General features: G+C 43.3%; 1 protein-coding gene across 1 annotated transcript in view; it reads left to right on the top strand.

Moving 5' to 3' along the window:
- The window catches only part of CSMD2 (CUB and Sushi multiple domains 2), a 305,387-nt gene that overhangs the window by 45,563 nt on the left and 233,793 nt on the right, over positions 1-26,031 (top strand). Inside the window, exon 3 of the mRNA XM_074925977.1 lies at positions 607-719. Coding sequence (XP_074782078.1) covers positions 607-719 — 113 coding nt within the window. The remainder of the gene's footprint in view (positions 1-606; positions 720-26,031) is intronic.

Here is a 26,031-nt window from a genome sequence, read left to right on the forward strand (position 1 = left end):
AAAATTTCAACCTTAGCTGTTGTAAAACTACAGAACAAATACTCACAAGGCAGCCACCTTGACGAGGGCTTTAATTGGTGACATAAGTTTTTTGCCTGCTATGCTGTTTTGGTTTGTGTTCAATTTAATGTAGCTTCTGTAATGCTTCAGACCTTTAGCTGATATTTTTACCCCAAGGTTCTCAAAGCATGTTATAAGCATTATTGAATAATGTCTCGGGCTCACTCAGCAACTTTAAATATTGCTCCTGTTTCATGGATGGGGAAAAGTTATTCTGAAGGGCTCAGTGACTGCTCCGAGATCACAGAGCTGGGGTTAGCAGAGCTCTGCAGAGCAGATGTTGTTAGTGAACAAGGTGTGAAAGCAGACAAGACTGGTTTAAAACAGGGTCAATGAAGAAATACATGAGTAGTTATTCTGGTAAGCTAGAAGGTGTTAAAAGCCCAGGATGGGAATGCAAGCTGTGCCAGTCTGTGTTCTTTAGCTCCGAAGCTCCCTGCTTCAGGGCTGTGGTGTATTGGCCAGTGGCAGCTGCCCCACTCTTTGATTTGTTCGAGGTCAAAATCAGAAATGGTGAACGTAACCTTCCTCTTGATTTTTTTCCAGGTTAACTGGTTTCCAGCTGCCTGCTCCTATTGTGAGCACAGGGGTTGTGCTGTCCTTGTGGCTTGTGAGCGATTATGCGGTCAGTGCTCAAGGCTTCCAGGCAAACTATGAAGGTAAGTCTGCCCAGTTCAGTAATTATCTTGAATTGTATCTGCATTTGGCTTATGGTAGGATGTGAAACTGAAGTGCAGGGTTTACACCAGGATATATACCTATGCAGATGTGTAATCCAAGACAGGAGTACCTGGTTCTTGTATAATTTTATCCTTTTTTTTTTTTTTTTTCCCCCCAGAATTCAAATTGCTGCTCCCTTCCAAGGGTAACGTATTTTTTCATCTCAGCAGCTGTGTTCGAAACATCTTTTGAAGCTTATTCTAACAGCTAAAGCTGGAAAGGTTGAGAAGGAAGGGGAATGTGGGATTTGACAGTGGACTCTGCAGGGTTACAGCAAGCCATGTGCCCCGCGTGGCATTTACAGCTGAGACAGTGGGGACTGTGGAGCATTCGGGGGGGCTCAGATTAGGGCATTTTTCCTTGACGTTCTCTGTGTTTATTTGTTACTTTTCTCTGCACCTTCCTCCCCAAGTACTTAAATTCGCCTCCTGCCTTTCTCATCATAAACAATGTCCCGTGTTTGGTGGTTGTGGAGGTGAAGGATTGTGTGTGAAGGCTTGGTAGCTTCAGAAAATCTTGGGCAGTGGGCGTCATCAGACATGTAAGATCTGTTCATAGTGGAAGGCAAGTCACGGCTGTAGTATCACCTCATAGTGCTGGGGAAATGACAGATTAAGCATGTTAAAATTCGAGTTACGTTTATGTTGATTATTGAACTTAGAATGTTGTTCATATCCCCATAAATGTTTTTCTTTGGAGTCCATAGAAGTTCTCAGCCCTAATAATAATTTTTGGTAATGAGTCCTACTGGACAATTACCTAATACATTAAACCAAGCAAATGCCTTCATTTAGATGATGTAGTGATTCAACATTTTCTGCACTTGACAGTTGTTCCATTTCAGGGGAGTTCTGTTTAAATACCCTCTAATTTCTGATTAAGACCTTTGTTCTGCCTCGAGGCAGCAGTGGCACCAAGACATTTTTATTAGTCCTGAAGTGATCAGTGTGTTAGCAGGTGTTCGGTATGGCTCGGCAACGGTGCTAAAGTTCCTCTCAGTCGGAGGCCATGCTCTGTTTATTCCCAGGGTACGTGCCCGCTGGGGCTGTGTGGTGGCTGCGAGGACAGATGGGCACAGCGGTGTGTGAGGAAGGGCAGGTCCTGTTTCCCGTTTGCAGAATCTCTGCTAGGATGTATGTCAGTCACTGTGTCTAGACGTGACAGTACATTGCTCCCAAATTGTGTGATAGAGGACATGTAGCTGATTTTGTACTTTCTTGACATTTAGAGTTGGTTTTTTGGCATTTACACACAGTTACTTGAACACTTTTTAATGTTTTTTTATGACTTTGATGCAGCAGGTAATCTTGTACAAAGGCCTGTCCCAGGGCTGCCCTTTAGTCACATATATTTTAAATTAACTGATATTTATTTGACTGATGATTAGGAGGCTTTAAGGCAGATAACTGAGTGCATCTGCAGAGGGGAAAAAAGAAACGTCTTAAAACTTAACCTGAGCCACTGAATGACATGGAGTGTTGGTGTGAGTGACGTGGAGCATTGGTGTAAAGGAGAGAAAGGGGCGGACTTGGTAAAAGTGCTTCCCTGAGCCTGCCTCAAAACAAGCTACTTGCTATTTGGATTGTCGTTAACTAAGACTAAAGGAGAAGATAAGTGTGGTTTTGATCAAAGGGACATGCTGCTGTTGTAATGCTCTTTCAGTTCATTGGAAATCTACCACTTGGTGAACAGCTTGTGATTCGATAATTCATGTTTAAAGACAGAACAATGCATCAGAGTCCTTGCAGTAAATGGCTCCTTTATGATCCGCTATCAAAGCATGTTCATTATTCTCCTCCTCCTGTTAAGCAATCATTGGGAAATGCACTAAAAGAAACAGAATTTCAAAATTGGAACAAAAGATCTCAGGAACTTTTTTTTTTTTTTTTAAAGGAGGAGAGGAAGAAAGGATTACGTAGTTGGAGGCATCAAAGTAACACAAAAACATTGTGCTTAGCGTTGCCTTCTCTACCCTGACCCTCTGGGAAATATATAAATTGAGGTTGGCTTTATCTAAGTTAACATCTTCCTAGCTTATCTAGTTAGTATGATGCCTGCACGATATGATCTCTTACAAGCAATTTCTTGAAAACAACACAGACGTCTGCTCGTACCCGTATCTACGTTTATTTCTGGTTGTTTCGGGGCACGGTTCAGCTATACATTTCACTGGCTGAAAAAGGGAGAGCTTGCGTGCAGTGGTGTTGGAAGCTATTAAATAACGTTTCCACTATGAGAAGTTCAGCGATGCTCTGAGGACAGATAGGCAGCGTGAGTTTCTGAGGGTTTTTTGAAGGCCCAGGTAAGATGGTGGTGGAATTGAGGAATAGCCAGCTCTGCGGCTGCTGTGCTGTGATGCTTTCTTCTTGAGCTCATGGTTTTCTGACTTCATTATACGTTATTGTGCCCGGCTGCTAGATCTTCCTTAATCCTCTTTTCCTCATTGTCTGACTTCCTCATCTTTCTTCATTTAGTTTGGTGTGTGTTGCCAGCTTGTTTCTGTCTGCTTTCATTGTCTGATTCTTCGTGTTCTCTGATCTCTCACTGTTTGTTGTGATTTTTCTCTAGATGCCAAATATTGTTTCAAAGCTCAGTAAACAGTAGGGATTTTATATTCACTCTTCTGTGGTGGAAGACGGGTGTCGAAAGCAAACAGAGAGGCTGATGTTCTTCCCCAGCCCATCCCAGCCCTCTCACCAGGAGCGGACGAGGTTGTGACCGAGGTTGCTGCTGCTGGGGGTGCAGCATCTCCGGGTTCAAGGCCCCAGGTGGCAGCTTTGGAGATGTGACTTCTCTTCCCACTTGTGGCGTGCGTGGCTCCACGGGATCCCGTGTGGTCACATCGGCTGGGGTCCCAGCTTCCAAGTTGCAAAACAAGGTCAGAACGGCTCCGTATCGCACGTGCTGTTGGGAATTTGTGTTCCTGAGTGCCCGTACAGGGTTCAGGAGCTCCTGTATGACACTGAGGGAAAACCCACAGCAGTCTCATGGTTTGAGGGGAAACATGATTAGATTGGCACAAATAACTGTTGTTAAGGGGATGAACTGGAAAACAGAAATGGGAGCAACCAGTGCAGCCTGACTGGTTATGCAAAATTGTCAGCTTCTTCTTGATGAATTAAAAGAACGCAGAAAATTTCATTTCCATTTAAATTTAATACTTTGGAGATTCTTTTACCGAATAGAAGCAGTTCTTATGAAGCTCAATTTCAGAACATATAATTTAGAAGATAATTTAAATTAAGTGCTTTCATGCTTTTAGTGTCCTTAAATTTTTTTTTTTTTCCCTGTTAAACTATCCCTGGAATTTCACATCATTTCACCATTAGCCTTGTTCACCCTCAGACGGTGGGATTTTAAACTTTTTTTGTGACTAAATGATTCTTCTCAAAAAATCCCAACCAGCTGTTGTGACGTCTTGCGTTTCATTTCAACGGCAGGAGAATTTCAAAGCATAGACAGCTATAAATAATCTAACTTAGAATTTTACTAGGATGTGAATCTTGACAGTCTCATCTTGTGAAAAATATTCTTGAAGATTTAACGACCAAAAATGACCAATGCTTCCATTTATTGCTTCCCCTGAAAGATGCGTGAAGGCACATGCCTAGACTACAATGTGAAATTAATTACAATCGTTGCCGGCGCACACCTGATGAATACGTAGTAAGTTGACATTTAAAATAAATTGGGCAAGTCTTTTACAGTAAGAAGAAAATTGATACAGATTCCACATCACTTCTTCAATAATGCTAATAACAGTTCATGATGAATAGCAGGTGGGCTTCTTTTTTTTTTTTTTTTACTTTACTAATTACATCATTATTTGTAAACCATTACCTCTGGGCTGCCTTGTTAGTCCTGAGGGTATGAAAAATAGAAAGGGGGTTGAGGAAAGATACCTGAACCTGCTCTTTATCACACGTGACTAGAGCGATGCTGTGAACCACGGAGGCTTGGGAGCTTAACGAAACTTTACGCTGTTCAAGGTTGCACAGATCCTTTCAGAGGCTCTTGGAGTGTTTCTAGATAAACACTAAGCGAGTAGTCCAGGCCTGAGGATCCTGCTTAGAACTTGTTCCTGCTTTGACATTGTGCGTTACGGCTTGTGCTGGGCTCAGGGGTGTTCTGGCAGCTGGGAGGGGGCTGGGGAGGAGGGTGCAGCGTGGCGCTGGTGGTGACAGGGGAGCCCAGCATTGCCTTGGTGTGCTCAGGATGGGGACGAGAGCACAGGAATGCTAAAATGAGAAGCTGAAGCACAGGAAGGACCAGGGAATGACTGAGTTCATGGTACACAGCAGACTGAAAATGGCTTTTCTGTCTCCCAAGGGGGTAGCCGGTATGTCCATAGTCCGCTAACCAGATGTTTTCTTCAAACAGCGCAGAAATCCATCGAAGGCTCAGGGCTCTCTTGAAACTTGTCCTGCTGTGGCCAGGACGGTGCTGTCCGGTGGGTTTCTAGTAGGAAGAGGACAGAATTGGATTCTCACTTTGTTCCTGTCCTGCTGTATTGATGTTCTCTAGTCACAGTTTTCACCGTGCCTCAGTTTCTCTCAAATGGGATTATAATTTCAGTCATGCTGTTTGTGTTCTAACAATGACAGTGCTACATCAAAGGGGTACGATAATGTTGAATACATTTTTTAGGAATCCTCATCCATGTAACTTTTAGAGTTTTAGTGCTTGTTTGTTTGTTTGTTTGGTTTTTGTGTGGTTTTTTTTGTTGTTGTTGTTGTTTTTTTTTTTAATTATTATTTTCCAAAAGCAAAGTTCAGTTAGAAATTCCTGGAGAGGATCGGGGCACTCTGGCCTCTTGCTGCAGAAGTGTAATGCAGCAAGATTTAACAGTAGGTGAAGATTTTTCTTCCCAAGACATCGTGTTTGATTACAGCTGCAACAAATTTGATAGCTGCAAACACTAAGTGCCTGATTGAAAAGAAACAATTATGCCTAGAAGAACACTGCTTATTTTAAGAAATTAGAAGTGTTTAAATGTGGAGGGAAACAGCCCCAAGTAAATGGTGCTGTTTTCCTTCATAATAAATACCCTCCTCTTTCTCAAGCACAAATATCTCATTCTTTAGAGGGGTTGTTTGTGGACTTGCGCATACATATTTAGAAAATACAATTAAAAAATGGTTCCTGTCCCTCTTTGACTATTCCCAATAAAGTTTCCTGATTCTGTGCTGCTCTGTAGATGTGTTGCCACTGTGCATGAGTTGTGAAACTGCTTCGTTTCTCTGTTTTCCCATCTGCCATTTGACTTCACAGTAGCAGTTGCCCCATTATGGAAGAAGAATCGATCAGTTTGAGTTCTGTCTTTGGAAACAGAGTATTCAAGATTTTTGTAAAAAGAGATGATAACTATCCAAATCAGCTTCTGATTATGATAAAGGCTAGCACTGTCCTGGGGGAATACAAAGAAGGGGGAATTCCCCAAAGCCTTGGGTAATACGCATTTTTTGAAGTCCTCTGATAAATGGGAAAAATAGCAATCCCATTTTTCAAAGACCAAAGTGGAGGAATTTGGATGTGCAAAAATCCTTTGGCTTGAAAACCGAGTCCTTAAATATTAAACTCTGGGAAGAGTTTCTGAAAATTTGCTCTGAGTTGCTTGTGGTATGAGTAAAACTTGGGCTCTGATGGTTTGGATCAGATTCACTGGGCTGCAAGAAAATTCTTCAGTAACAGTTTAGATTTCAGTCCTGCCTGCTTGCAGTTGACACTGGGGGGGTCAAAGCTGTTACAGGGACTAGAGAGTCTCTGTGGCTTCAAGAGATACGTAAGTGATGGGGTGGTGAAACAGCTGGGAGCAGCCTCCAGAGATGATCTGTGGGCTGGCCTGTGGTTCCCTGGCCACTCGGGCTTGTCCAGTGGCTGCTCAAAGCTTATTTTCCATCTCTGTAAATAAATTTCAGAACTGCTAGGCTAGTACTGAATAGGCTAAAACTTTTTAAGCCATAACTGAACATACTTTTTATGCCAAATTGCCTTCTGAGCAAACACCATATTGAGTTCATTTAAACATCCAGCTGGGTCCCAAATCTTTCAGTACCTAAGTCATAATTTGAAGCATACAGGGTTCTTCATAAATATACTGGCTTGATGCTTTTCTCCTTTTTCAGACCAAGACAAATGAATCCTCAGTTGCAGCAAAGTACAGGTTAACCCTTGTTCTGGTGGCAGAGGGAAGGATGAAAGCTCTGAGTCTTGCTCTGCTACTCCTTTTTTTTTTCTGGAAATTTCTTGCTTGATTTGTCTGATTGAATTTCTGCAAGAGATTGTTTAATGCGTTCAAAACCAAAATGACCTTGCAGCTGAACGACAGAATCTGGATGCCAGAGTCTATTTACTCTAACAGATACTTTTACTTTGGCCTGCTCAGCACTGGGCATGTTGAGGGTATGGCAGAAAGCTTTCAAAGACTGTGCAATACCTTTTAGGACTTCCTTTTGTTTTAATAGACAGAGTACTCTTACCTTCCGTTCAGTCAACTGCTCCTGCAATTTTTGCCATTTCATCCTTATCTGCTGTGCTTAATGTACCTTCCCTTAGTGGCCTTTTGTTCTTTTTGTTTCCTATGCCTCCTAATTTTAGAATCAGTTGTGACCTGGAAAAGATAGATATTTGTCTCCCTCAAGCTGCCCTCTCCCTCTTCCCCTCCCGCTGTGTCTCACGGGCTGAGTTCGGGTCATGCTGGAGTCGGTGTGAGGAAGGGAGAGCTCCCCGGGAAATCCCGCGATGCGGAGGGGAGGTGGGTTCGGTGAGTCAGCACATGGCACCGAGTCAGCGGGGAATCTAATGGCGTTGCATGTTTCCCTTAAAGAATAAAGAAAATTCACGTTGGGATGAGGAACGTGATTACGGGCAGCGCTGGTTTGCTTCTGCAGGTGCTTGCTTTAGCTTCAGGCACGCAATCCCAGTCGCTTGGTGCCTGTGAATATTAAAGGGCGTGTACCAAATTTATGAGAGTTAATAAGGTGCTAAATACAGAATGAGCCTAGCATACTGATGTTGTCTTCTCATTTAGCCGATGTTTATTATTTTAAAAGACCTTCTAAGTTTCAGTTGAAGAGAGCTCTGTTTTTTCTGGGCTGGAGCAGTGTTAGACTCTGCTGTTTGACCTTCTCCAATGGTGGCTGTAACTCGTGAAGTGATTCCTAAATTTATAAACGGCCAGAGCTTCATGCCAAATCCACCCTATTACTTTTCATTCTTAAAGAGCTGTCCTCAAGAATTAAAGTTTTAATGGGGAAAAAAAAAAAAAAAAGTTTGTAGCCCTCACAGTTTGTAGTGATAAAGCTACGGAGAAGAACAGCACGGGAAGTCATAAACCAGTGGTTCTCCGAACGTGCCAGCACAGTGGGTTCAAAATGCCCCTTTGCCTCTATGAGGCTTTAACACCGTAACTTTGAGATGTTCATTACCGGTTTAAACTAATTAACAGCAGATGACTGCAGCAGAACAGGTTTGTTCCTTTCAGCATCGTTCAGCTGTCTCTAGGTTGTTTGCAAACAGGGAAGCCTGGCTCCACATCGTGCCACCATGCAGGAGCAGCAGCCTGGACTCCAGCATTGTCTGTGCTGTTGGTACGAAGTAATGGTTCCAGTCTGAATGGATTAATTGTGTTGAATTGATGATAAAAAAATTAATGTGAAGATTTCTCTGCTCATTACATATTCTTCTTTTGATAGTTAATTTGTTCAAAGCTGTAATTAATTTATATTTTAGGAAACTTCCCATCTGTGGAACTGCAGAACCTGAAAACCTTGCCGAAGAGATGAAATCCTGATAGCTACAAATTAGATGGAGTGCTGTGAAGAGAAATTGCCCGTATTTTGTATGTAGGCCCACCATATGGAGAAGCTATGAAATAGCAGAGGGCAGTAGTAGATGACCCAGGAGTTCTCGTCTAATCCTATGTACCAAAAATTGTTTTATTAGTTTCTTTTGCTGCAGTCACTTGCTTAGAACATTCAAACCAGCCACAGAGATCGGCAGCTGAGATCTTAAATCGGCTGTGCTGGCCTTACGCACTTCTTAATAATACTTAATGGCATTGAACCTTATTGTTCATGTTTGTATCTTAGCGGGTTTGTGGGTGAGTTGCCTTGTTTTGAGTCACACTGATGTTTCCAAATGACTCTGAGAGAACTGATTGTTCCAGACACAAAGTGTTGTGGTTTAACCCCAGCGGGCAGCTCAGTCCCACAGAGCTGATCGCTCCCTCGTGGCGGGATGGGGGGGGGGAGAATTGGAAGAGTAATAGTGAGACAACGCGTGGGTTGAAATAAAGACGGTTTAATAGGTAAAGCAAACGCTGCGTGCACAAGCCAAGAAAAGCAAGGGATTCGTTCCCCATGTCCCGGGCAGGGGTTCAGCCGTCCCCAGGAAAGCAGGGCTCTGTCACACGTAATGGGGAGTTGGCAAGGCAAACACCATCGCTCCAAACAGCCCCCCCTCCCTCCTCCTTCCCCCAGCTCTATGCTCTGAGCGTGAGGCCATGTGGTGTGGGATGTCCCTGGGGTCAGGTGGGGTCAGCTGTGCCCGCTGTGCCCCCTCCCAGCTCCTTGTGCCCTCCAGCCCCCTCGCTGGCGGGGTGAGAGGCAGAAGAGGCCTTGGCTCTGTGTGAGCGGGGCTCTGCAGGAACCAGAACATCCCTGTGGTGTCAACACTGTTTCCAGCACATAGCCCATACCAGCTACTGTGAAGAAAATTAACTCTATCCCAGCCAAAACCAGCACACAAAGCAAGAACTCTACAGATTGTGTTTGAATGTTGATATTCCCGTGTCTGAAATGTCCCGGTCCATTTGAATACGCGGGGATTAAAAAAAGTGTGGGTGGATCGTCATGGACATCGTGCCCGAAAGAAGGGATAGGAGCAAGTGGAGGTGTTACCTTTCTGCTTTCCCCGCAGCCTGTCAAGGAGCAATCAACCCGGGGGGGGGAAGCAGAAAGCTCGGATCTCGCTGGAGGGAGAGGCAGCGACGCGGTGACACTGTCGAATGGCAAATAGCGAAAGGATAACGTAGCCCTGCAGCAGCTTTGCCTCCTGCTCCTCTGTGCTGGAACATCTGGCAGGGTTTTGCCATGGAGGAGCGGGAGGACGCCGCGCACCAACGCTCGTTTGAGGGTTCATAACACGGCGCCCGTGAATGCGCTCGTCGAGCTGTTAAAGCAGTGCTGAAACATGCAGCTATTCAGTCAGCACAGTGCGTTTTAATTTGATTCTTGTTTGCGAGGTGTTAGTATTTGGGCTACATGATAAAGCGAGATACCAAATAAGCAGTAAGGCAATGCAGTATTGTCAATAATATTGAGTGACAGGATTGTTTTACACAGGGTAGCGCCTGGAAGAGAAGTAGTTTTATAATTAGATTTAAAGCATAGCATCGGATTGATTCTGTCTCCAATTAAGTGTTTTCTACCTAATTAAAAAATTTGGTTGGCAATAGGTTTTGCCTATCATATGGTTTCAGAATTTTTTTATGACTGCTCTTTGGAATTTTTCCACAGTATCTCAGCTCTGTGGCTGTGTCCCTGTTTGTCATCAGCTGTTTGCAGTGTGCAACTACTGTTTCATTTAATGTACCATATGCATATTGGAAACAAGTGGTTTTGCACTCAACTGTTGTGTTCAGTCACTTGTTTGGAGTGGTGGATGCAAACTTGATGAGGAAAAATAGTAAACTATCTGGTGCAAGTCAGTCTGCTGGGCTTTATATCCCAAATTAGCCAGAGTTCCTGCCAGTGCTGCTTGTTCCCCTTTGCTGCTGGTCAGTGCTAGCACTGGATGAACCGGTGTTGGCTTGACAGTAAATGTGTTCCTTTGCTGTTTTGCCTGTGATAATAAAAAGAAAAAGACGACAGCATTTGATAGTAGCTTAGGTAAGAGCCACTGTTCTATAAACAACTTTTAAAGGGTAAAAATCTACCCGAGAAATTGAAAGTTGGGTTGTAAACCCTATTTTGCTGTTTATTTGCAGTTATCTGTATCTGTTTACTCCCTTTTGTTCCATGGAGGAAACTGTTCTCATTGTCAGAAGCATATTCCAGTTATCAGTGGCATTTCAGCCTTGAAAGGGAAATGAATGGCAAATTGGCATAACAGTGGTGACTCAATTATTTTTCACAGCCTTGGCAGGAACCGGTGTAAGTGCTGCTCAGTCTGATACTTGCAGATGATGGCCAATGAATGTGCTGAAGTAAAATCAAACAAACAAGCTAGGTGTTTGCCCCTTGCGGGGTTTTTCTGAGCTTGATGCTACGTCGGGTAGACAGGCACTCGTAAAACAAAAATCTCGATGAGAAGATGATGAAATAAATGTAATTAGCTGTGCTGGCCGCGGTGTTTTACTGGGAAGTGTGGCTGGGGACACTTGCCCTTGTGTGAATGGGCACTTCTTCAGGTGGGGGGGAGTGTTCAGGTGCAAATACCTCCTGGTGCTTGAAGCTGAAATTAGCTCCGTTGCCAGCTGAGGTGCAGTTTGGCTTTGAATGATGTGAGTCTCTCAGTGCTCAAGGTCAAGTGCTTGTGTGACTGGTACTGTTTGTAGCATTGGCTTAAGACAGCGGCAAGCTCTGGGCCCTGGTGACTTGCAGAAGCTGCATCTGAGTGAGGGGAAATAACTTAAAAGCTCCATTTCAATCACTTGTCTCGTCCGTGGTGTCAGCCCGTGACTGACAGCGGCGCGGGGCCGGGCGCCCAGCCGGTGTAAACTCCGTGTGCTCTGATTTCAGCCGGTCTTCTTGGTGCAGTCACATAATTCCAGAGCGGTGCTGGTGCTGAGCACCCATCAGGGTGTGGGGAGATTTACCCAGAGCCTGTGGGTTTGGGTTTCGGCAGAGATGCTGTAGGCAGATTGATGCCCAGCAGCGAGGAGGCTGCAGGTTGGGGTTTTGTTGGACCATTTGATTGCCGGCAACTTCTCGTGGCACTGCTCGTTCCCAGAAGCTTGGGGTGTTAGTGCTGGAGAGCCTGTGCTGCTCGCTGGGGTGTCTCGTGCGGTGGCAGCCTGGAGTCACTGCTCTGAGCGTCGGTGCGAGAGGTGCCGCGGCAGCGCGGGATTCGCGTCATGAACGCAAGGGCAGAGGGTTGGTGGCTCTGGATGTGCTGCTCTGAATTCCTCTCGCTGTCTGTGTGTGTTAGTGGTGTTCAGAGGAGGGTGTTGTACGAAAGACTGTGTGTTTTTCAGCTATCCTTACAACTTTCCCTCTTTTTCCCGCCCCGGCGGCGCGGGTCCCCGTTTCGGGAACCGTTGTGGCAGGCGCGTTGCTCTCCGTTACGACTTCAGATTAAAACAGCTCCCTGGGGAAGGAAGAGTCAACCTTCCTATTCTTTTTCTTTTTAGCTATACAAAAGATTTTTATTACTTAAATGAGCTCCTAGCAAGTCTGCCTTAATATACTACTAATTGATTTTAAGACTTGAAAGCAGCAAAGCTCATGAGCATTTGCTGACTCAGCTAGAACCCTCCCCTCCCACGTACTAGAGGATGGAGAGAGATATTGACCCATGTTGCTGCAGCGCTAAATGAAGTTGACGGAATATTAAGTGTCTCATACTGGCATTTGATTTGCATATGCAAATGAGATCAATCAGTGCAGATGCAGGAAAGCAGGAATGCTAATGCTCTGCAAATAGGATCCAGTATTAAGCATTTAAACAAACATCAAGTGACACTTGCTCAGCTACAATACGGGGACACTTTTTCGTCGGGGTCCCACTGTGCTGCCCTCGCGGTCCAGCTGCTCGGTGATCGGCCCGTTTCAGAGACGAGCCTGTGGGAGTAGAGCAGAAAACACTGAAGAATTTACGAGATTTTACTGTTGCTTCTGCTTTCGTGGCATTGGAAGTGGAGGGCTCTTTGTGCTTGAGATGTACGTGTCTGACCTGCGAGTTACCGTCTGTGTCTGGACAGGTGAAAGGTGTTGAAAATCAATACCCGAAGTCTTGGCACAGCCGTGCAAAAGTACTTTATGAAGGATTCTCATTGTTGTGGTTCTTTCCTAAAACCTCCGTTTTTTCTCCCTTCTTGCTCCTTTTTTTTCTTCCGCATATAATAGAGGGACATTTCTTTTCAATCAAGGAATCTATTTGCAGAACATGTAGTTGTTAGATGCATTTGGTTTTGTTTCAGCATACATTTCCATAAAAAGTCACCACTAATGAGCTGTGCGAAAATTGCGGACTTAGTGCCAAGCCAATTTGGTTAAAAGGCTTGTCCGTCCTTCATTACCATTTGATCCTTACACATGCACAATGTGCTCGAGCAGGTACAACCGTGGTAGCTATAAAAAGGAAGGTGAGATACTGAAGATAGTGTCACATCTCTGAAAAAAACCCTTGTTGCTACTAATGCAGCTGCTATTCTTTATTTTTTCTCTAACTCCATGTGTAGTTTTCCTGTTGTATCTTATCAATGGGTCAAGGTTGTAAGAATTAAGAAAGATCTTCTCAAAAATTGTGGAGTTTCTCTTCATAGTCAGAACTGACTGAGGTGTCTCCGAATTATAGCAAGCGTTAAGGAGGTTTTTGGTCAGTTTGTCTTCCAAATCAGCTGCCGTTGAAATTCTGTTGACTTTGAAAATCTGCAATCTGGGCTTTCATTTCCCTGTTGGGAAGGTGTTGTGGTGAGTGACCTGCCCTGGATCCGAATCTCTGATCTTAATCGTTGGTCCATCCTGTGTTCCCTCTGTAGAATGAGATTTCCAAGGGTCCACAGTCACCAGCTGAGCCAGTTTCTGTATTCTTGATGTCAGGGTTCCTTACTGTATATTTCTCTGTTTGCATTCCAAGAGGTGGTTATGTTTAATTATTTTTATTATGTTTTAATTTGCTTCTAGGATGTAGTACAGAACTCTGTGCACCTTGGCAGAGGAGAGAGCTATTTATAACTACAAGTTTTATTGTTCCGGTCTTCTGATGTGACCAGAGGTTTGAATATTTGTTCAATCCTGGAGCTGCCTGTAGAAATCCACCAGCCTGGAAAATGCTTCTTGCGCCACAGGATTCACAAATGCAGTTTTAGAGGTCACTTATCTAATAGTTATAAAATTTATCAGTTTGTGTCTGTGTGTGAAGAAAGGAACAGTGGGGCTGGTCCTTGTGCATGTCTTGAAATAGCTGGGACTTCTGCAGGAATCCTCATCATAGTAAACTGCTTTCAGTGGTCTATTTTTTTTTTTTTTTTCTTTAGTGGGGTATGTCTTTGAGTGTCTACATCTTGATTTAGGCACATAAATAAATCTTGCAGCTGATACACAGATCAGCTATACTTTAGAGGAAATTGCGTGTATGGATTGCTGAAAATACAGACTGCAGCTGTCTATGTGCAGCAATTTAGGTAGGAATAATTAGCCTAAGCTCCAGTTTCTCCATTAGTAGGAGGCTGGTTGACTTTGGATTATGTAGGCAAGGCAATTGCTGCAGGAAAAAGAGCAAGTGGTTTGGCTCACCAGCTTTGCCTTCAGTGGCTTGTGAACCGGCCTTACCCTTCACGGCAGTGGTAGCTGGGACATCGAAAGGAGATTGCAGAGGCACCAAGAGGCAGCCTGCTTGACTAAGTCACAGAAAACCTGTCCCACGAAGTCCTCTGACACGTGCTGATTGGATCTAAGCTCCTGTGAGACGTCTCCTCTCAATCCATTCAAATCCACCTGGCCTGAATGGTAATTCCTTCCCCTTCTCTTCACCCAGTGGTATTTCTTTCTGGTTTTGAGATTAAAATGTCATCTCTTCAATAGAACCTGGCTGTAAATCAGTAAGTAACTCCCGAGCAGTTTGGGGCTCCCCTCACTGGAGGAGCCCTGCTCAGTCTGTAACTGCAGTTTTGCACTGCTCGTGCCTCTTGGGGGCTTCTTGGAAGAACAGAACAAGCGGAAGGTCCCGGCCCTCCTGGGGTGATGGGGACACAGGCCAGCAGGAGGGGTGGTGCGTGGAGGGGACAGGAGCGTTGGCTCTGGGTCTTCACAGGGCTGAGCTATGTTCAGCAGAAAGCCTCGTGTTTTAGATGAGGGACTGATTGAACCCAAGGAGGTCAGTGTTCAGGGCTCCGTCAGCTCCGCTCTTGCCCCGACACTGAGTAGGAGTGGGGGTGACTCTTAGCCTTGTACTTCTCTGTGCTCGCCTCTTACCTCCTTCTCTGAATCCTTTTCTTTGGTCTTTGTCACTCCCGTGTGCACAGAACCGCGTGGTGTCACACAGGCGTCTCTCGTGCGTCTGAAGAGCCTTTAAGTGCTTGTCCTGCCCTCTGAGGAGCAGGACGGGGTTCTCCCATTGTCCAGCCACCTGCGTGCCTCTGGAGAGCAGAGACGTTGAGAGCTACACCAGACGATACGGAAAAGGCCTCTGTGTATGTATGAGACTGCACAGTTAATGCATCTTCAGAAAGCTTAAATAACAAAAGGCTACTACTCCGTGCAGTATACCTTTTGGTTTAGGCTTTTGATCAGCTCAAGTAGAGTGAATCTATCTTAATTCAAATTAAATGAGTATTTAATTAACTTGATCTTCGCTTCCAGAAGTGAATGCGCATGCTACATGATGATCTGTGTGTCTCTGATTTCCATGCATTCTCTCTTTGAATAATATTTTGTAGAAAGCAGCGTGGTTAGCTGTCAGCCATTTAGGATGTTAAAAAAAAAAAAAAAAAAAAGTCCCTCCTCCTCCAGAACACGTCCTTTCGTGCAGCTGGTGCTCAAGTGAAATTAGTAAGTTTAAAATCTCACAGCACGGGACTTCTCTTTGCTGGAACATATTGGTTACTTCAGCTGAGGCACTCCGAATTCAGTCGGGAAAACTGAATATAGGTTAAAGGAAAAATAAAGTTGTAGTTGTGCCCATGATGCATGTTAAGGGATCAGGGTGGCAAGAAGTCCTTCACTGCTCCACTCTGCTTTATTCTCTGTGATTTGCATAAATTGAGTTTTGTTAGTGAGTCCCCGAATCATAGTCAAGCACAGAGTGATGCAGCTAACCTCAGAAAAACTTTGTGTATTGAAGGATGCTGGGCAGTTACTTTGGGTTTTACCTTGAAACGCTGTTCTCAGGCCCTGCTAGGGCTCTCCAACAGCTGTAGTGCTTCACGTACAGAGCTCTTTGCTTCTGTTATACTAATTTTTCTGTTCCTTGACTAACAGCAGTATGTTTTGTATTGCACTGTACAAAAGCTGTTGATGCAGATACAAGCTATGTTAAGAATGGTTCAGCTTCCTGTATATACACAGAAAGGGGGCACGTGCGTGTGTAAGAAGATTTTTCTCCGGTTCTAATATTTTCTTTGTGCCCTAAGTATCAACTGCCTTTACAATTCTCGCTATTCATTATCATATCTGAAAAATGGGTAGGAGAAAAGACGTTTACTTGAATGTGCTTTTGCAGTGCGTGTGTCTGGAAAATGCCACATACAGATATTTGAGGCTGAGCAAAAGCAGCGATGCTTCATTCAGAACATGAGCTGGTGCTGTGTGAGGAGACTATTAACAGCAATTTTAGGGAGGTGGAAGGAAACAGAGCCTGTGACACTGTCAATATCTGGATGAAAATGTAGTTTTACATGGTTATCTGCTTTGCCATCCAGATCAGAGATGATTCAGTGTTCAGGGTGGTTGGGGCTGTGTTCGGGGAGTCTCGGAGCCCGTAACCAGCGCAGAAAGTGCAAATTGGTTCTTTCCCCAAGTATTAGAAATGGCGAGATAAAATGCTCTTTAAAGAAGGGGGAGAATCGGGGGGGAGGAGGAGTGTCATCAGTCTGAGTTTGTTGTTATCGTTCTGATTATTATGGGCTGATGTGTCTGAAGATGAAATGGCTGGAGCATTATCTCAGTTGCTCTGGTGTTTGTTTTTTTTTTTTTTTTTTTTTATCAGCTGTCACTTTGAGCAGCTGCTTCTCGGGGCGGGGGGGGAAGGTCACTATGGCTTTATGCTCTTGAGTCTTCCATATAAACCCTATCATGTTATTAGAGAGGAAAAAAACAATGATTATTCAAGCACAGAAAGGCTCAGTGATATTATTATTATTCATAAGAATAGGTCCTGTCAATCCACAGTCTCTGAAATGTGGAGAAAAATAAATACGACCTGGCTTTCTTTTCACCTTGTGGAAGTACTAATAGATCTGACCCACGTTTCTTTGTAGCTGAGCTGTACCAAGCCTCGGGAAGTGCATTCTTTCTCTAGAGGATAGTAAGGCCTGGTTCAAAATCACAGGCAGTCCAGCAGTTAAAATAAAATGGAAAAGCTGAACTAAGCGTGCTACAGATGCAAAGATTTAGGGAAAGTTATTCAACACGTTTCATTTGCTTGATAACTCTGGTCAGTGAGAAATACTCTTGGTGGAAAAATGAAAAGCTCAGCGAAAAGAATAAAATTTGATGTAAACAGTCTGCTCCCACCAATTTCACATAGAAAACTGCAACAGGTTCCAATTTGTTCCTGAAAATTGGCTTTTACACATTCTCTTTTGTACTGCGAGTATTTAATCCCTAATGATTGTCTAGTAATTCTGCATTTTTACTGCAAAAACTTTAATTACTTAATGGTGCTTAATTATTAGATATGTTGGTCTGATATGACCAATGCCCACTTGAAAGGAATGAAACTGAACATCTCTTAAAGGAGAATTAGATTGGGTTCTAATATAAAATATTGCACATATTTTCTCCAGACTTTATGGAAAGATAAATGATGTTAGTGCTGAACGTCCTCACACAGATCGTGTGAAAGCAGATACAACTTTTTCTGAGAACTGCCCAGAGTCAATTTACAGGCACATCTCTGTGCATCCTGAACCTTTTAACATCAAATTACTGGCTGTCCAGTTACCTCTCGGTAAAGAGGATGCATTTAGAAAACCTTTTTTTTTTTTTTTGGGCAGTGAACATAATTACGCCAACTGTAGCTGGTCAAAAGGGATGATTTCAGTTGAAGTTCCTGCTTTGCATCATCACAGGCCCTGCCCAGTGCTGTAATATACTGTATAAACTTAATTATAAGATAAATAATTTAGTTTGTAAGTTAAGTGTATGACCTTGAATTTATGCGATAGATAGAAAGCAAAATGTGTTCCTTAAAGGCATTTATTTCCTTAAGTGTAAGTTTTTTATTGGCTGTGTCTGAGTATCCCAGTCATAAAATTCATCATGTTGTGTTTAGATTGGTTTCTGAAAGACGTGAGGAATGCAATTATGCCCTGTGTGTGTAGACTATTAATTTTTTAACCCAGTCTTTCAACTAAATTTAACAGGGATTAGGTGGTGTAAAAGATAATTCATGTCCTGTGAGTTGTACGTTAACAACGCACCCAACCAAAACGCGGCGGCAATGACCAGTTTGGAAAGATGAAGCTGACGTCTCAGATTTGTGTGATGCTCTCCTGAGGCTTGACAGTCAGAGGAGACAAGAAACCACCTCTGCTTTGGAAGAAAAAAAAAAAAAACCAAACAAAAAAAACAAAAGACCCCAACCAAATGCCAAAAACCACTGGAAAGATCTCCCTGATGATTTGATCTTTTTATTTGTTCAACAGCTCCATCCATTCCTTGTCTGGTGCTTTGCCTTGAGAGGGAGCAAATGCATTTTGCTTGTGTTTCTGTGCTGGCAAAGACTGAGTAAAAATTAATCAGAAGTAGATACAGATGCACGTGACCCCTTGAATACCGACCAGTAAAATGTCACGTGCGCTCATGGAAGGCTGTTGGTGTGCACAGCCCGCGGTAGTCTCACCCCATGCACTTACAAGCAATCTGAGAGGTATTATTTTTTTTTTATATTTCTGCTGCTCACACCAAAGTAAACGAGTTGCAGAAGGACGGATAACATCTTGAATGTGCTTTCTGTGAGGTCATCTGCTTGCTTTGATCAGCTCAGAGATGTTATTTTCTTCAGGCTGACACAGCTGTGATAGTCATTTGATTATTCGTGTTATTTGCATGAAAATTATAACTAGTTACTTGATAAAGTCACAGTGACTGCTTTCTGCCCCCAGGGAAGCGCTGTGCTACGCTTTATCTTGGAAATTTCACAGTGAGAGATCTCCTCTGTAAGGATATAACTGAACGGTTTGTCTTAACCCTCTTTGCTTCTCTCCTCTGCCCTGGCCACAGCTGCTTGACAGACGAGGTCTTTTAAAATACCTTTCACTCAAAGGATTCACTCGGACTGTTTTCATAACACTTCGGGTACAGTTGTTCTAATTAGCCTTCTAGTTTTTTTCCAGCTAGGAGGAGCCTCACAGCTACCGAGCTGTTCTGCTCTTGCAGTGGAGAGGCACCATCCAGCGGGTCTTTGGCAGGGTTCAGCGCGGAGTCAACTGCTGAGCGTGCACTGAGGAGATGCACTGAACTCCTTTGCTGTTCATTTTCATTGCTGGTTGGTTTGTTTGGTTTTTTCCACAGAGGTTCTAGTTATTTCTTCCTAATCTTTCAACTGCTTTCAAGGCCAAAACAGTGCACAACTTGTATTGAGATTTCTAAAGGCATTTACAGTTTTAGCTATGAGAAGTGTTTTATAACGTTGGTGTAAATCATGTTTGTGTCGTCTCTGATGGGTCAGATTTTCATATCCAGGTATTTCTGTATTGGGAAATACTGAATCCAGATGACGGATCCCATGCCATTAGTACATTTCAGACTGGGGAAAATATGAGCTCATTCATTCAAAATAGATCCTTCTGCCAAAGAGATATAAATACGCATTGATGCTTCAATATTGTGGCCTCCATTCTTGATAATAAGCAATTGAGAATGGAGGGTGGGGAATTTGGCAGTTCTGTCGTTACTTCCATAAACAGTAGGGATGGGATGGCTGGGTATTTTCAGCTTAGCATAAAAGCTGAAGAAAAGAAAGAGGATGGGTATAAAAAGCATAAAAACATGGGTTCCAGCAGCTTATTGCTGCAAGAAGTGGCTAGTTTCTGAGCATTTTTTCCTTCTTATTTTTTTTTTTCTAATGGTTCTTAAGAAGATTAGTCTTTCAAATGCTCATTTGTGTACCATGTAACATCTGAAATGTAACGAGTAGACTTCTCGTGTTCCAGGATTCATAACTTTTCTCTGTGCCCTGAGATGCACATGTGAAAATGGTTATCTCCTACTTGTTTGATGAAGAGCACTTTAATTGCGTGATGGTTTTTCCTTGGCCTTACGGAAGAAGAAAACTTGCAGGAATATTTTTGTACTCTTGCTTTTCTTTCCATTTGTACTTAGCTCTCGGTAAGCTGAGGCGATAGGTTGTTAGATGACTGCGTGTTCAGTTGCAGACCATCTGTAGTCGAAGATGCAAACGTCTGTCCATTTATCTTCTGAATGTGGGAACATGCCATGGTTCAGCCTTCTCCTGACCCTGCTATCCTTTTTAGACCGTTAGCTTTTTTGGCTCAGCCTGAGCACTCACTGCTGGAGTTTTCTTTTCAGTGCTGTGTCATTAAATTCCATGAATTTTCACCTCCTGCAGACTAATCACTTTAGTGCTCGTGCTTCATGTTTGGAATTATCCTGTATTTTAATAGAATAGATCCTGTAGTTTGGCATCAAGTTGAATTCTTATTTTATATTAAAAATTACGTAAGCCCCACTCACTGCTAAGAAAACAGACTGTGTTTGAAGCACAAGAGTTTTGATAGTCCTCATAGAAGTGACATAAAGGTGATTCCAAAATTATCCTGTAGGTCTGTAGAAAAGAGAACAGTTTGTTCTACGTGCTGTCAGAAATTGTTGTATGTACGTTTTTCAGAGTGTCCTGGATGGTGATCCAGGTCCCAGACTCTCCCAAAATTGAATTTCCAGACATTTTGTTATGGTTTTGTTTTTTTTTTTTATTCGGTAAACTAACACAGTGGAACCTTTATGCTTATTAAAATGTCTTAAAAGCATTGATCTGGCTTTTATCCTGTTCCTCCCACGCAACCTCTCATCCTATAAAATTAGACCAGCCTTGCAGGAACGTATAGTGGGTGGAAAATGAGTTTGTGCTAGCATATTCCTTATAGTAATCTCATTAGCAGTTGTGCTCTGTTGTGAATACATGACCAAGTTGTCCATCCGTGCTTTCTTGATGTATCCTAAACCATCTTGGAGCATCTTCATCTGTTGTTCTCTTAACGATGGCACGTGCATGTTGGTGTTCTCCTGAGCTGGAAGCCTCAGGTGACTGGTAGGTAAGAAAGTCAGTGGAAACAAAAACTTAATGGAAGTTAGTTTTCTTGTTCCAGCTATGTAATTATGTATGAGCAGATTCTCAGTGGGCAAACTAGCTGTAATTTTTATATTGTACAGAAAAATCTATGTTGCTGAAAGTGCATTGGACCAAAACACAGCGACGCCTGGTGCAGCTTGAGTGTACAGAAATGATAGCCATTAATTCTCCCCGGAAATTTTTTGTTTCAGGCTATAGTGCTGAAAGTAAACAAGTGACTTGGATAAAAAAAAAAAAAAAAAAAAAAAAAAAAAAAAAAAGGACTATAACAATCTTTTGTTTAGAAATGAAATTAAAATGAAAACTTTTTAGAGCTTGAAAAAGTGTGGTGTTACTCTTTTGAGACTGTAGGTTGCAATGAAAGCGTACAGGCTGTGATACCCCCTAACAGATCTATTTTTATGGCATTTCTGGCACAAGTGAAAAATCCATTATCAGAAATCCCATGAGAACTAATGCTAAATAGATTTCTAGCCTGGCTGACCAGTCCCCTGAGCCGCAGGTAATGCCTAAATGATGCTTTGAACATATAAAATATTATAGAAATGCCACATGTTGTTAAGCTTTCTGTTATGTCTCTGTACTGTGGAATATATCCAATTTCACTGGAGCCTCGGGTTGCTTTCCAGTGCTAGTAAACTTTGTCATGGCTGGAATTCAACCGGACAGGAATCTGTAATCCTAGCAAGAGCAAAACTGACTGCTCGTCCGCCTGTGCCAACCCCTCGAGGGACGATGGGCCAACCCCTGCTGGGGCAACTTATTCTGGTTCCAGATCTCCTTGGAGCTCCTCAGTGGGACCAGCAAGAAGCTGCTTTGGCAGCAGCGGGGACTGGGGGGAGTGAGAGGAGTTGAGGAAAAATTGTGAGTTGGGTGAGGTTTGAAGCCTTTGATCAAGAGAATGGATTTTCTGATTGGAGGCAAAGATCTGATAGGACTTAGTTTATCTGGTGGAAATGGTCTTTTTCGGAAGAATTTGGGTACAGTGATTTGGGAAGGAGGGTGGGGGTTATTGGGTGAAAGTGCTCGGCTAGCCTGTGGAGCAAAAACTCGTTAAGAACGAATAGCGTTAATTTGTCTTTGAAAGATGAGAAATTGAGGTGAGATGAGGTTGAATGGCAGGTGTAATCCTCTAACTGAGAAAGTATGCTTATCCTTGCTTATGAAATGCCTTTTTTTTCCCTTTATTCTTTAGTTGTTTAATCCATACGTAGGTCTCTGTTGGTAACCATGGAACAAGACAAGCCGTGATGGATTGGTACTGTCACAGGCTGTAAGCCTTGCTCCGGGGGCTGCCTTCCCAAAATACCAGGGTTCATAAGAAGGGAGATGCATCTTTTGCCTCCGTGGGAATTGCCTCATGAAGCTGGAAGGAAATGTGCTGTAGGACGGTAGCAGTTTCTTTCTGGTCTTCTAATGTGTGATGTTGGTTTCCTCCTGACTCGTGGCACAACAGCTTCCCTGATTTCAGTAAAACCTTTCAGCGTTTACAGAAGCAGGTGGGTGGATGTCTTCAAACATCACTAAAAGTTTTCCAATTACTCCGTTGTAAGGGAGGGAAGATGTGCAGTACAGCATCTCTCTTGTGGTCACGGCAGTGTGGAGTCTCTTATTTCAACACTGTTTACAAGATGCTGAAGCTGTCTGGAAAGCATCAAGTGTTACCGGGTACAAATCTGCACTTAAAAGATGCTCTAGTGGAGGCTGACAAAAGCGTTTGCAGTGGGGAGTTCATTACTGAAAGGTTACTTATATAACTTTCTCCCTCCTTTGTGGGATGCCTGTAACTTCTATAAAGTAAATCATATCCTGAACGTCTTTTATGATGTCAGCAGGAGACAGGACTGAGAAATGGCCGTAATCCTGAATGTGCGGCACTCGAGTCCAGCAGCTGCTTTGTGCTTTGTAAGAATGGGAAGGTTTAATCTCCAACCAAAGTAGCCTTTCTCTCCTACTGCTCTGATCTTCAGCTTGCATAAGCCACCGCCTGCTGTGCTGCTTTGGAATTTATTTAATAGCTCAGTTGTTTGGACATGATTAAAAATATAATGAATGGAATGAAGCAGTAATAAGATGAACAGCTCATAAAGGGTTTTGGTCTAAAAATACCTGTTTCGGCTCAGCTAGTATAGTGAAGACTGTGGTGGCCGTCACAGAAAAATCCACTGCATGAATCTCTTACAAGCTTTAGTGAGCTATTGCTGGGTATGAGGTGTACGTGTTACCTTCTCTAGTTTATATTTTACAATGGGCCCTGGTTTTTTTTTCCGCTCAAGCATTGCTTTGACTTCCTCGCATTTTCCCTCTGAGTGCCTGATGCATAGCTCCAGAGCAAAGAGCTTTGACTGATTTTAGATTGAATTACGTGTCAAACAGGTGCTGTGTATATTCTTCTTTCCAGTGTGAGAGTTGAAGGGGTTGAACTTCCATGCTTTGGCTGTTTGAAGGGTTCAGGAGCTGAAGACTGTTTCGATTAAGATTTAGTGTTTTCATAATAGGAAATGTTCAAGGCATAAACTGGTAGTCACAAAAGCTGGGTATTTTTCTCTTCTGTTGTAGACAGGTTAAGGAAATTGTCTGTAATAAACAGATCTTGTTCTTCCGTCTTCCTCTGAGCACCTGCAGTAGAGAATGCCAGGGTGGGTAGGTGAGTGCTCTACTTCCCCTACTCTCTGTCTGAAGTTCACGTAGGGTTTGCATCTTTGCCCTCAGGAAGAGTAGACTTGTGCTGCATATAAGTAGTGTAATTCAAGCAGCAGGGAAAGAAATGGAACTGGAAGAAATTCTTTTTGAGCTGTTTCATGTTGAATGCTCAGTGGAGTGCACCTTTTTTCCTCCTTGTTATTTGCATGTGGGGACCGAACATGGTATTTTTGTGGTTACATTTGAACTCTTTCAATGTGATCTTTCTCAGTGTAGAGTTGTGTTATCAAAGCCAAAACATTCAGCTTTAATATTAGTGATACGAAATTTAAGCAACGCTTAGGTTTCCCTCATGTAGTGGAACAAGATTCAGGCTGGTTCTGAGATCTTGAGGTATCTTCTAGGTTCAATCCCACACCTTTCTCTTTCCATTAATGGTCTCCAAGTGTCCTTTAAAGCAAATCTGTATCCTGTTTCCATGACAATATTTATACAATAGATGTCTTTCTTGTAACATGTATATATGGATTTTTCATTTGTAGCATCTCTTTGCATCAATTCCTGGTATATTTAAGGTGTCCATGAAGTACCTGGACCATTGTACTCTTCTAGTTAGAACTGAAATGAGCATTTCTGGATAGATACAGACCTAACCTTTGAGTAAAGCTTCACAGTATCTTGTCTGGGAAGAGAAGAGTGAATGAGGTGAATTTCTTCTGTTTTGCTGGTGAGTAAAATGGATGGACAGGCCCATTCACTGTGTGTTGGGTGGTCTCTCCAGGTTTCCCTGCATCCCCCCTTTTGTTTTCTTCAACCAGAAGATGGGTTTTGTTTGGGAGAACTGGAGCTGTGTGCTCGTGCTAATGGTTGTGGTAACAGCTCTCAAGATTTTTTCGCTTATGAAGGGTGGCCAGCAGCCACTCTAGTTGTGGAAGCGCTGAGTGGGTGACTGGATGTTTCTCCCTCCCTCTCCAATATGTATGTCAGTGCAGAGGTCTCTAAAGTGGACAATGGGTAATCCACACTGGCAGGCAGGCTGCAAGAGTCCTGCAGGGCCTGTCTTAAACTGGCCTGGCAGCACAGGAGAGGTGCAGAGTGAGCTCGGCCAGGTCTCGGCTGAAAGCCATGTGGAATTGCACCCACGTCCTTCAAGCTCAGGAGCGACAGACAAGGTCTTTTCCGACTGAAATTGAAGATGTTTGCTTCAAGTGGCTGGTCTTCATGTCACTCAACGAAAACCAGGTGTGAGGAATGCAGGGCATGGTTATTTGTTAAGGTGCGATGGGCCGGCGGGTCTGGAAGCAGCGGGTGCTCTCCTGTTTGCAGCCACCCCGGGACTGCAGGAGGGCTCTGCTGCAGACCCCCCCCCCCCCCCCCAAGCAGGAGTGGTGACCAACGCTAGATCAGGTCATCTGTGCTTTTGTTTGGAGCTTGAAGGATCTCCAAGGACAGCGATTCTGCAGTCTCTGGGAAGCCTGTTAGCATGTTCTGCTTCCCTTCTACCGAAGGGTATTTTCTTGACATTCACTCTGAACTCTCAAGTTATGTTTTTGACTGTTGCCTTTCTATTCTTTTTTTTAAACTAGTCTTACGGGCACTTCCCCTTTCACCTTCCCTGCCTGCCTTAAGCTTAACTTACATAAATGTGCTTTTAATGTCCATTAAATAGGATGTTTGAAAATCAGATGTGTAAAAGAAAAGATGGGGCAGGTCTGAGTACCCAGATCCACAACATCTTCCTCTGAGTAACAGACAAGGATTTAAAAGCAGCGTAAGGTCCTTGAAACCAGAATAAGCTCTTGCTTCTGGATATACTCAGGCATCGGGGACATCCCACGTGGGGCTCAAAACTTGTTCTCCGAGATGAGTGCATGTTATTGCGTAGCTTGCAAAATTACGCTTGTGGCAGAATTTGCAGGATAGGCACCTGTGAATTTAGGAAATAGGACTGAGCTCTAGGCATATTTTTATGACATAATTAGATCGTTTCAGCTTTGTTTTCAGTGAGGAGGGTAGAATTACCTTTTAGATTTTTTTGATCAGTTATGACCGCGGATTAATAATGAATCTCTAGTGCCGCAAGCAGAAGACTTGCTAATTGCTGCAGCAGCTCAGTGAACTCTCTCATGGCACCATCCTTGAAATGTATTTTCTTTTTGGTTATTGATATGAAGTGTCTGCACTCTGAGCTCAGCGTTCCTCCTTGCTTTTACTATTGACTGTTCTACTCAACAGTATAATGTTTCACCTTTCCTGTTCTCAAGGCCATTCCCTCACAAACTGTGTGATATCACTGATTAGTTGATGTACTGCTCTGTAAGGTTGATGTCCCAGTTAGTTACGTCAATAGTATTGGCCATCGTGTGGTATCGAGTAGCCAAGCTTCCTAAAGAAGCTACAGAAAAGATAACT

The sequence above is a fragment of the Athene noctua genome, chromosome 24 (assembly GCF_965140245.1).
Source record: "Athene noctua chromosome 24, bAthNoc1.hap1.1, whole genome shotgun sequence".
NCBI lineage: Eukaryota > Metazoa > Chordata > Aves > Strigiformes > Strigidae > Athene > Athene noctua.